This window comes from Vitis vinifera, chromosome 9 (genome assembly GCF_030704535.1).
Source record: "Vitis vinifera cultivar Pinot Noir 40024 chromosome 9, ASM3070453v1".
NCBI classification, from domain to species: Eukaryota; Viridiplantae; Streptophyta; class Magnoliopsida; order Vitales; family Vitaceae; genus Vitis; species Vitis vinifera.
The window spans coordinates 21,750,479-21,763,627 of record NC_081813.1 but is presented as its reverse complement, the minus strand read 5'-3'; the positions used below and the strand labels follow the sequence as shown (position 1 = coordinate 21,763,627).

General features: G+C 28.7%; 1 protein-coding gene across 1 annotated transcript; it reads right to left on the bottom strand.

Moving 5' to 3' along the window:
- Nucleotides 1-5,325: 5,325 nt before the first annotated feature.
- Nucleotides 5,326-9,527, bottom strand: LOC132254298 (large ribosomal subunit protein uL30x-like). The gene is made up of 5 exons (XM_059739603.1): nt 9,393-9,527; nt 7,005-7,031; nt 6,048-6,127; nt 5,848-5,950; nt 5,326-5,765 (listed from the first exon to the last, which is right to left on the bottom strand). Exons 1-5 carry the CDS (start codon nt 9,525-9,527, stop codon nt 5,550-5,552), a joined length of 561 nt encoding a protein of 186 aa, XP_059595586.1. The 3' UTR covers nt 5,326-5,549.
- Between the last annotated feature and the right edge of the window lie 3,622 nt (nt 9,528-13,149).

The window sequence follows — 13,149 nt, the reverse complement described above, 5'->3', positions numbered from 1 at the left end:
CTTAAAAAAATTCATGAAAGAAAAATTATTATGAATAATAATAATAACAATAATCAAGTCCTTAAAAAATGTTATCGAACCACACCTGTAACCCAAGTCAATTCGCGAGGTTTTTTAAATCCACCGGTCCTAGACAATAAAATATGTTGACATAAGGAGGAACATCTTTACTAGTTATATCATCTGCAATCGCCATAAATAATAATAATAATAATAAGTTATATAAAAAAAATTCTCCATGAAAAATGTTGTCCACACAAGATGATAGATAAGTTTAAATAATAATAACCTTACAACCATATTGAAGAGAAATATCTTTTAAAACATTAAGTCCATGAAAAATATTTTACATAATACATAAGTTTAGTATTCTCAAATTTTTTTTAAATCATGCAAGTCTAACTTGGCCAATAATATTATAAAATTAAATATTTATTATCTGCAAAATTATTTCAAATAGAAATATCCCAAAATAACACCATTAATATAATTGCATCCAATTTATTTTCTTATACACACATAGTAGATTAAACAATATATTTGTCTTGCAACTTAAATAATCACTTTTTACTTCAAAGGAAAATGATATTAGAAACTAATATGATCCAACTCACAAACTTAATTCCTTAAGTCCCGACTAATTAGAAATATACGCATGATATAACCTTATGATAATAGATTAGTTTCTTCCAATTTTTTTTTATTATAGAAATATCTTACTAGATTTAATGATGGACAATGAATAACCATTTAAATCAAATCATAGGAGTCCATTATTTTCTTGATCATGATCCATAATAAAGAATATTAACTTTGCATGAAGTATAGGCTACATTGTAAAGTTTGTCAAGTCAAATAGTCATATGGATAATAAATAACAATTTAAAATCAAATTACAATAGTTTACATTTTTTTTCACAATCTATCAATTTTTTATGAAGTGTAGACCACATTGTTTAATCATGATCAATAATAAAGGAACTTTTGATCATGATCGATTATAAAAGACCTTTAATTTCTATGTGGTGTTGACCACGCTATCAAGTCATAAAGTTAAACCATGCTCAAGTAGAACATCCCTAAAATTAAAACAAAAAACAAAAAAGCAAAAGACCTAGACTTGGTCCCATTAAGATCATTTTTCACTTTAAAAATAACACTAACAACTTTATATCTAATTATAATATAGGATATAAAGAAATATTTAATAGTGATCAAAACACTAATTTTATATCATAATACAAAATTAAAGGAAATAATCAACTAGTCAATAAATGAATTGATCATTACCTTAAGGACAACTCTACATTATAGTTTTTTTTTTTTAAAAAAAAACTGGTAAATAACACCATAATAAATGGAAAATCGAACTTAGTCCACATGACTACTTTTGTTTAAATCGAAATATGTCAAACTAACATCATTAATATAATTGTGTCTAGTTTATTTTCTTATACACACATAATAAATTAAACAATATATTTGTCTTGCAACTTAATTAATCATTTTTAACTTCAAAGGAAAACAGTATTAAAAAATAATATGATTCAACCCACAAACTCAACTAATGAGTAACATACAAATGATATAACCTTTTGATAATAGATTAGTTTCTTCCAAAATTATTTTTTATTATACAAATATCTAATAACTTCATCTGCCTAGATTTAATCATGGACAATGAATAACCATTTAAAATCAAATAATAATAGCCCATTTTTTTTCTCGATCATGATCCACAATAAAGAATATTTATTTTTCTTGAAGTGTAGGTCACGTGGTAAAGTTTGTCAAGTTAAATAGATAATAAATAACTATTTAAAATTAAATTAATATAGCTTGTATTTTTTTTTCATGACATGTCAATTTTGTATGAAGTATAAACCACGTTGTTTGATCATAACCAATGAGACAGGAACTTTATTCTATATGCAGTATTGACCACGTTATCAAGTCAAAAAGCTAATACATATTCAAGTAAAACATCCTCTAAATTTATTTTTATTTTTATTTTTTAAAAGTTTGCATCTTTTTCATGACCCATCAATTTTGTTTGAATTGTAGACCACGTTGTTTGATAATGACCGATGATAAATGAACTTTATTTTCTATTTAGTGTTGACCACAATAGATAATAAATAACTATTTAAAATCAAATTAAGATAGTCTATATTTTTTTCATGACACATCAATTTTGTATGAAGTACAAATCACGTTGTTTGATCATGACCAATGATAAATGAACTTTATTTTCTATCTACTGTTGACCACGATAGATAATAAATAACTATTTAAAATCAAATTAAGATAGTCTATATTTTTTTCATGACACATCAATTTTGTATGAAGTATAAACCACGTTGTTTGATCATGACCAATGATAAATGAACTTTATTTTCTATCTAGTGTTGACCACGATAGATAATAAATAACTATTTAAAGTCAAATTAAGATAGTTTGTATCTTTTTCATGACACATCAATTTTTTATGAAGTGTAAACCACGTTGTTTGATCATAACCGATGATAAAAAGAACGTTATTCTATATACAGTATTAACCACGTTATCAAGTCAAAAAGCTAATCCATGTTTAAGTAAAACATCCTCTAAAATTTAAAAAAAAAAAAAAAATCTTATCTTTTTCACGACCCATCAATTTTGTATGAATTGTAGATCACGTTGTTTGATCATAACCGATGATAAAGGAAATTTATTATCTATGCAGTGTTGATCACGTTATCAAGTCAAAAAGCTAAACCGTCTTCAAGTAAAACATCCTCTAAAATTTTAAAAATAATAATAAAATAAAAGACCTTGACTACGTCCTTTTTCTTATTCAGATCATTCTACATCTTAAAAATAAGGAAATAATCAACGACCAAAAAATGAATTGATGATTACGTGTTCAAGTAAAACATCCTCTAAATTGATTATTACGTGTTCAAGGAAATAACTTCATTTGCCTAGATTTAATCATGGACAATGAATAACCATTTAAAGCAAATAATAACAACCCATTTTTTTCTCGATCATGATCCACAATAAAGAATATTTATTTTTCATGAGGTGTAGACCATGTGGTAAAGTTTGTCAAGTTAAATAGATAATAAATAACTATTTAAAATCAAATTAAGATAGTTTGTATCTTTTTCATGACACATCAATTTTGTATGAAGTGTAAATCACGTTGTTTGATCATAATCGATGATAAAAGAACTTTATTCTATATGCAAGTATTAGTCACGTTATCAAGTCAAAAAGTTAATACGTGTTCAAGTAAAACATTCTCTAAATTTATTTTTATTTTTTAAAAGTTTGCATCTTTTTCATGACTCATCAATTTTGTTTGAATTGTAGACCATGTTGTTTGATCATGACCGATGATAAATGAACTTTATTTTCTATCTATTGTTGACCACAATAGATAATAAATAACTATTTAAAATCAAATTAAGATAGTTTGTATCTTTTTCATGACACATCAATTTTGTATGAAGTGTAAACCATGTTGTTTGATCATAACCGATGATAAAAAGAACTTTATTTTATATGCAGTATTAACCACATTATCAAGTCAAAAAGTTAATCCATGTTTAAGTAAAACATCCTCTAAAATTAAAAAAAAAAATCTTATCTTTTTCACGAACCATCAATTTTATATGAATTGTAGATCACGTTGTTTGATCATGACTGATGATGAAGGAAGTTTATTCTCTATGCAGTGTTGACCATGTTATCAAGTCAAAAAGTTAAACCGTGTTTAAGTAAAACATCCTCTAAAATTTTAAAAATAATAATAAAATAAAAGACTTTGACTACGTCCTTTTTCTTATTCAAATCATTCTACATCTTAATAATAAGGAAATAATCAACTGGTCAGGAAATGAATTGATTATTACCTTTACCAAAATGTCTTACCCTACATTATAACTTTTTTAAAAATAATATTAAAAGAAAATTGTCAAATAACACCATAACAAAAGGAATATTGATTTTAGTTCACACGACTATTTTTGTTTAAATAGAATTAAAATAAAAATAGTGAAATATATCAATAATAAAGGAAAATTAATTCCATATAGAAGAAGATATAGCATCCTTTGGTTAATCATTATATCAAGACAATTTTGCACATAATCTACTATTATTCTTTTCTTTTTCATCTATGGTCTAAACATGTCTAACACTCGTTTAAAATCTCAATTGAAATTGATGAAAAAATATCATTCAATTTCAAAGCTCATATTCCAAATAAAAATTAAAATTTTTAATTGGTATATTCATATACATACTTGAAAATAAGACTCAATTTAAAGAATTAAGACTAAATTTTAAAAAATAATAATAATAATAAAACATCTAAAATCTTTTAAGATTCGAGGAAAATAATAATACAATATTATTACTTAGCCAATTTAGGCACTAAAGTTCCTTTTTTTTTTTTTTAAAGAGATACACACATATATCATAAATATTATAAAAGATCATATAACCATATGTGCGATAGTCAAACAAGTTTAGACCAAAAATCTTAATATACGACATCCATTTGAAACTTGAACATGGTTTAAACATAACATCAGAAAAAAATTTAAAGACTATTGTGTTGTTTGTTTTTTAACATGATGTCGAGACTATATGATTTTCTTTTAACTTTTTTTTTCACTTATTATGTATTTTTTAAAATTTTGACTAAATAAAAAAGTTAAAATATTTGGCTTTTTAATACATACTAAAAAATAACTATTAAAACAATCCAAATAGGATCTCAGCATGGCCTCACCCTATTAATACTTACCACTTTACAAAAATAAAAAAAAATAAAAAAATCAACTTAATACTATTATATTGTATTAAGAGTGAAATTGAGTTCTACTTAAAGCTATGTAGAAAAAACAAAAACCATCTAAATTGAAACAAACCTTTAATCGTGTCAATCTAATGCTAAACATTGTGTTTTTAGACATCCAAACATATCATATGAAGATGAATTCAAGTGTACATGTAGAGGTTTTCCAACAAATTTGCTCCAAAAACCATAATAAAGAGGTTGATTTGACACATACAATGAATAACCTTACTAGAAAAAAAAGGTTTACAAACTCAATTGAAGCACCATATATTGTAAGGGTAATTTTATAATTTATCCTACACACAAACATGCAAATACATACATATATATATATATATATATACATTTGATTGTTAAAGATAGATTTCATTCTAAGAGGGTCATATGGAAAATGTTGTTAAGTGGCATACATAAATTTAAATGGCATATATAAATTTGACCTTGCAACACAAAAATTTGAATGTAAGCAACTATAATAGAAAATCACTCGTTGATCAATTCCATGGATGCTGATAAAATTCCAAGAGGTAATAAAGTTATCTACTATCAAAGTCTAAAAACAAATATCAAATTAAATTTCTCAACACTTTGTTCATATTTATGACCCGAAAAAGAATTCTCCAACTTTATCATTGCTAATAAGAAGCAAAAGATATCAAACTTCCAATAAGAAAAGGCCAAAAGTACCGCAAGCTGTCTAGTTCATTCTTCTAATGAGCTCATTGATGTAATTTTCACGGTTTCCAGCATCTCCTCCTTCAACATAGTGATTCCTCTTCTTCTTCAAACCACCCAATGGTGCCTTCAGTTTAAATGGCCATAGGAAGTTGTTGGCCTCCTTAAAATGAGGTCCAACAGTCATGATCTCATGAATAAGATCTTCCATGCAAATAATACCAAACTTCCCCAAAGCCTATCATCACAAAAGCAGGTTAGCAACAAGATATAGCAAACAATCGCTCATAGAAAACCAAGATACAGAATGACATAAAAACCTGTTCCACAATGGAGTTGTCGGTCAAGGCAGTTCTCTGCTTGTTCAACTTTCCATACCCCCTCTTGTAAATCAATTCTCGCACACTCTTCAAATTGGGGTACCTAAAATATTTGCAATATAAATACATTAGAAATGAATAATATACAAGTTTAGACTTTTTATAGGATTTTAAGAAAAACAAAAGAGTGAGATACTTACCCATAAGTCACATAAGGCTCAACCCTGTGCAACATGTTCATTGTTGCTTTGTTCACTTTAAGAAACACCCCATTGAATATCTGTATTCAAAGAAGTGAATGAGAAGATCTTATGTCATCAAAGAACACTCCATTTTTCTAATGGGATAGCTTGCTTAGATTAGTAAGCTCATGATAAGAGACATTATATCCTCCTTGATGATGCATAACTAATCCATTTGACATAAAACTAACAATGTTCAATCACAAAGGAAGAAGTTTGTTAGATGAACTAATGATTCACCATCAAAATAGCATCAAGAATACAAGTTTGGGATATTTGATCCTCGATACATTTAATTCAGCTTCTTGAGTACTATAGTTAGGCATTGATTTTCAACGTTTCAATCTAGATTATTTGCTCTCACTAGACAATTTATTTTGGTTAATGAAAATTGTAGTTTGTCTTTGCCATTTGAGTGTCAAGCGTGTTTTATGGACATGATATGAATGCTAATGGGCCACAGTTCCATAACCTATCTCAGAAGCAATATGGTACCTGGGCATAGCTAGCTGGTAAATACTGCCACTACTGTCAGAGTCTACTATCAAAAGCGTAGAAAAAATACGGATAATACCAATTTCTATCTGCCCAAAGTTTTGATCACAGCAGCAGTGCTAAGGTATACGCATCAGATACTGAGGTGAAACAAATATACATACATACATACATATATATATATATGATCTGATACAGTACGAAAACAATTCTGATTAACAATGCAAGAACTAGCAATACTACTCCTAAAAAGGGCACCCTGGTGTTCGACCCCAATTCCCTACCCCACTATATCCTTTGAAGAGGAATATCTATATAAGATATGAGAAGAAACTTAACGCTGTCAAGCACAAAGCATGGTATTAGATTTATAACAGCCATATATTTCTCACTTCCAGATGCAATGGTTTGACATCTAACCTGTCTCAAACGCAAGAGCTGCAAAATCTAATATTTTTGACAGGTCATTCAAAATAAATGGTAAAACTCAGATCGTTAGATAAGGGTATAAATAAATGGGATTGATATAGAAAGTATAATACCTAAAATATATATGTGACATTTTTTGTTAGTACCACTTTTCAATATGTATTGATTCAGTATTATAACGGGCCCCCAAAAAACTTTCTTGAAATGAATTTTATAATGTAGATAAAATAATTATTAATTTTATGATTTAAATTTGTTAATTATGATTACAATTTGTTTTATTGATGTTTGAGATTCATGAATATTATGTATAAATTTTGAAAATATAGATTGTATAAATTTATTTTGATGGGAAGTCTCCATAATTATTATGAGTCGCGTTTGACTTTCTACCATTATTTATTTTCTACCATTTTGTATATCTTTAGAAAACATCATTTAAAATTATGGGAAGATTCGAGCTTGAAGCCTCTTTTCATATCATAAAGAAATTTCCTTTAAATATTTTAAGTGTAAAGATTTTAGACTTCAGAAAGCTGTTCTCAAGTTTTTAAAAAGTTTCATGCATTAAATAATTGCAATTCTAAAAAACATTTAAAAAATCAATGGAAATTATGGATGAACCAAGTTTTACAAAAAATAAGAATGAGAATGAGAAATGAAATGGAATTTTCTTTTTTCATTTTCATTGTCATTGTTCCAAACAGACCCTCAAATAATCCATAAGATGTCTCCATCTTATATAATTCAATACTTAATCCATTGCAAGAACTAGAAAAAATAGATAACGCCTTAAAATATATTTTGACAATGATTTCAGAAAGCATTTTTAACTTTTCTAATACTCGAAAGATAAAAACTTTCAAGTATTAAAAAATATGGGAGCGTTTTCGAAAATCACTACGACTCTTATATTAATCTAAACAAAAGATAACTATCACTTGAAAATGGTGTCGAAATTGGTTCCACAAATTAAATCCAAATAGATTACTAAAAAATTATTTAAAAAATTAATATTTAAATTGTCTTAATTGCATTTTTTTTATTATTTTTAATGTCATTTTAAAAAAAAGCTAATATTTACATTGTCTTTAATTACACTTTTTATTATTTTTAATATTAGCATTCATGATTGGATTTTATGATGTTGATTTTAACAATCAAGTTTAAATGTTACAAATATAATATTCTTCTTTTAAAAAGAAAAAAGAAAAGAAAAAAGAAACAAACTCTACAAGTTAATTTTTTTGTGACAAATCATTCCACTGGCAATTTTCTTTCTTTTTCCCATAATTTTCTTTCCCACGTAACATGTTCTATTTTTGTTTTATGTGGAAATTAAGAGAGAAAAACCAACTTTATTCCCACGTCTATTTCAAACTTATCAAATCAAACATATTCTTTACATTACGTTCACACAACAAAATAATTTAAATGCTCATGATAAAAAAGAAACTAAACTTCCTTCTAAGAAATTTACAATTAAAAATAACATTTTTTTAAAAAGAAGAATTTTGTTTCCAACGGGTAACCCAAATATAGTGATTATTCGATATTAGTATATTGATACATATTCAACACTTATATACACAATTATCAACTATATTTAACTATACATTAACATATCAACAAAGAAATATCAATTTTTCTAATAACCTAAAGAAGCTTACCATGTAATTCATTTTGAGCCAAATTTAGAACTTCTATCTTTTTTCAACTCTTCCTCAACAATTGAAAGATACTGCAATTCAAATTCCAAGATAGATCTAAGTATTGCAAATTGGGTAGCTCACCAAGACCAAGTGGAATTCTCCCATGTAATTTATTGTAACTTATATCAATGGATACAAGGTTGCTGACATTTAAAAGCCATTTAGGAAACTTGGAATTGAATTTGTTGACGTTGATGGCTATAACAGCAAGTGAAGTAAAATTAACAAAGCTTGGAGATGGAATTGAGCCAAAGAGGCTACAACTATCCAGAAGCAACTCAATTAAAATTGGAAGCTTGTTTAACACCTCAACCCATTAACTTCCTACCAATGAAAGGTTAACATATTATGTACCAAGATACTTCAAGGAAACAAGACCAATCATCCATTCAATATTTTCAACAAAATAAATCATTAGAATATCCAAAATTCATATAGATTGGATACTCAAAAGAAAGATCGAGATATTGCAAGTTAGAAAGATTCCCTAAATTTGAAGGAATTACTCCACTGAACCCAACACTCGATAAGTTTAGATATATTAAATTCCTCAGAGACCCAAACATGGAGAATTGCAACTTGGACAAACACATGGTAATTTAGTCTCTGTTCCTTTTATTGAGCCTAAGAAGATGGCCATGCAAGCTATGGGATCATCCATAATCACCTTCTTCTTAGATGCATTCCATAGCACAAGATTTCTCTCATCCAATAAGACACAGAAATTGTATTCTTCTTTTAATTTGATAACCCCATCTAATGGAGCTATTTGGCCAGAATTCTGATACACAACTTCAACCATAATATAATGCCCAACTTTTTGGCCCTGTATTTGTCTTGTCATCATGAGGTTGCATCAAGGACCAAAACTGCCTACAACTTCTGCGATTCATGTAGGATTCAGGGCCCCAGATTGTATGCAGCATTATCGGGGTATTGTATGTTAGTCCGCAATATTCTCTAGGAAATCAACAGTAACACAGGAAAATTTTCCATAATCGTCAACAACAAATTGAATACCCTAAATATGGTTGCACTATTCCATCACAGTCCCGATGACAACTACCCAGGAGTTCAGACACGTCTTCAAGCTGAACGATGGCTATGGGTATGCTGGGGTCGTCTTGGGTAATGATGAGAGGCCGGATGAGAGAGATTAGCCAGCCATGGCCCAACCACGAGCTACTTCTGGTTGAATTATGCTTATCTTCTGAAGAGCATGCTATGGAGAGAAAAGAAAGTGAGGATCATGGAGGGAGTATGATAGGTTTGAAATTGAAGGTAGGGGGTATGAGGAATGATTGTTGAATATGGTGATGGGGGACAAACTGATGGTTCAGGCTACTAGAGTTAGGGAACTAGCTTGGGCTCACATGCACAGTGAGCTGACTTTTTATCTCATGTATAGACCATTGGATAAGTAATTCACCAAGAATTTCGCAATTCCACTTTCAATATATTCAAAAGTTGAAATGAATCCTTTTGGGTGAAAAACAGTAACAATTCCAGCAATCAATAGATCTTCATACTTTTTTTGTTCCAGTATTGAACCCAAATATGGGATTGCCACTGGAGAGCTCTTTCTCACTGACCATCCTGTTTTGATTTCAACAGACCCATCCGGTGATTGAACCTCCTTCTCAACCAACCATGCATGGGTACAAGCTGTTAACAATCCTACGAAAACAACACCATTTGGCTTTACTGGCTTTAATGGCTTTACTGGCTTCATCTGCATGTCTTTACATTAGGAAATCCTGGGGCATCTACAATACTGATTTCCCCACTCTGGCTCACAACTAGCTTTATGTCATCATCAAGAACATTGTTCTCCAAAAGCACCAATTTATGGTTCTTGGACTAATTTAATGCCTAATTCTGAAATAGTATGACCTGACTCATTATCATGATCATCAACATCATTACAGATTTCCTCTTGTAGGACACAAAGACACAAGACTGACCCACTTCATTTCCAACACCTAAAGGGGTAATAATCAACTTATGCTCACTTCCTCCTTATGGTGCAGTCTGCAATAGTGAGCCCAAAGCCTAAGGAACCCAAGCCATATATTTACCATTCTCTGGTAACCTATGTTCAACCGGTGCCAATTCACTTTTCCCATGAAACAACAATCACATCAGAGTCACCGAGCCTGCTCTCTTATTCCAAATTTGGGTCTCGAGCTTCAACTGCATTCAGAAGCCCTTCTCTAGCATAGTCAACTGGTGATGTACATACTGATATGCACCCGAAAACACACAAAGGAATATAAGAAGACAACCAAGAAAACAGAGTACGAAGGATGAAACCAGAATGAACTAGTGAAAGTCACGTTTCATGTTTTGATCCACAGGCTTAGATGTAGGTGAGTGAACCAGAATGCATCCCATGGAAATGAAAACAAAAGCAAGACTTCCACGTGATGTACAGTGAAGCTAAAACAGAGCTGTGTTGCTCTCAAATCACCCTAAAGAAAATGAAGGAGATAGCAACAATAAACCCATAAACCAAACAGGAATCATAAAACTAAACACCTAGTCAAGCAATCCACAGAAAATATCGAGAAAAGAGAAAGAGACTATATAACAATGAAGAAAAACAAAGGATCCATGGCAGTCATACCTGAGGATGTTCTTCATAAGCAATGTTGGCCCCTTTCAACAAGCTTTCTCTTCTTCCAACTCAAGCAAGACCAGTCTGTTCCTTTATTCTCCCTCTCTGGCTCTTCTCTGTAAAACTCTTTCTCTGTTGGTTCTCTCACAACTTTCATTCCTTCCCTAAGACTCCTATCAAAAATCTTGCTAAAACCAGCTCATCCATCAACCTTGAATATCCTCCTCTAGTAAAAATTTCTTTGTAGTCTTCCCCTAGCTCCACCCTACTCTGCCCTTTTTCTCATTTTCTCTATGTACTTTCTCACAGTCCCCGCTTCTTTGCTAGTTTTCTCTTCCTTCTCTTATCATATCATCCAAGCCTCTCTGCACCTCTACCCTCCCTCACAACTCTCTGCTTCCTGTATTTTTCTTGCCTTTGCTCAAGACACCCCCAAAAGGAGAGCATATCCCCTCTGATACGTGTCAAATAACTCTCCTCAATACCCAAAACAATAAGATATGCATGGAATTAGAAAACAATAGAAAACATAAGGTATGCATTTTATAATCCTTTAACCCAAAAATACTAATTTATATGTTTTTATTATGCATTAATTCATTATATTATTTATTGAAATAATTATTATCCATTTATTTTTTATAATTTAATTTTTTTTTTATCTAAATAAAAATTTAAGTGAATTTTTAAAATTTATAACTATAATTTTTCAAATATTAGTATTCATTTTTAACAAAAAAAAGAATTTAAATTTTTGCCTAAAAATTAATAATTCGAGAAACTTTGATAAAAGATAAAAATAAATGTATTTAACAAAAAATAGAGTATAATTTTGTATTAAAAAATGTATTAAAAAATTAATTTTAATTATGTGATTTCACATAATCCAAAAAAAAAATTAATACACTAGACACTCTTATTTATATAAAATTATTTTAATTTTTTTTAAAAAAAAATTACACATGGTAAACTAAAAGAATATTTAGTAAATTAAAAATAGTATTAAATTATTAAACAAAATTTTAAGTCCTAATTAATTTTAAAAATAGTATTAATTTATATTTAAATATTAAATATAATCTCATCAAGTCCTAATTAATATAACCTCTATATTATTTCAGCGCAATCGCTTTGCTTTTCAAAATTATTGCCAATAATATTAGAAGATTAAAGATTTATTATCCACAATTGTAAATTATGAAGACATTGAAAAGTTATTTTAAATCCAAATATGGCATAGTAGGGTCATTAATATAATTGCTTCCAATTCATTTTCTTACACATACATTATATATGTCTTGCAATTTAAGTAATGACTTTTGACTTCAAAGGAAAATGATATTAAAAAATAATATAATCCAACCCACAAACTTGATTCCTTTACGTCCCCCACTAACGAGAAACATAGACATACAATAACCTTATTATAATAAATTAGTTTTTTTTTTCCTTATACAAATGTCTAATAACTTAATTTAAAATTAAATCATAATAATCCATTTTTTCTTATTGGGTTGGGTATCATGTGGGCTTTGGTTGGGTGTGGGTGAGGGGAGGAAGATGGGAGGGTTGGCTTATGACATGTGCCACGAGAACAAATCAATTTATTAAAATATTAATATTTATCTTTTCTAAATTTTACTAAAATATTATCATCTTTTTTTAAAAAATATATACATAATTTATATTTTTTGTTATGTATGTGGTTTATTGAAATATTTATTTTCTATTTATTTCTTATAATTTAATATTCTTTTTTAAAGTACATAAATATTTGTGTGAAGTTGTAAAATAGTATAATTCATAG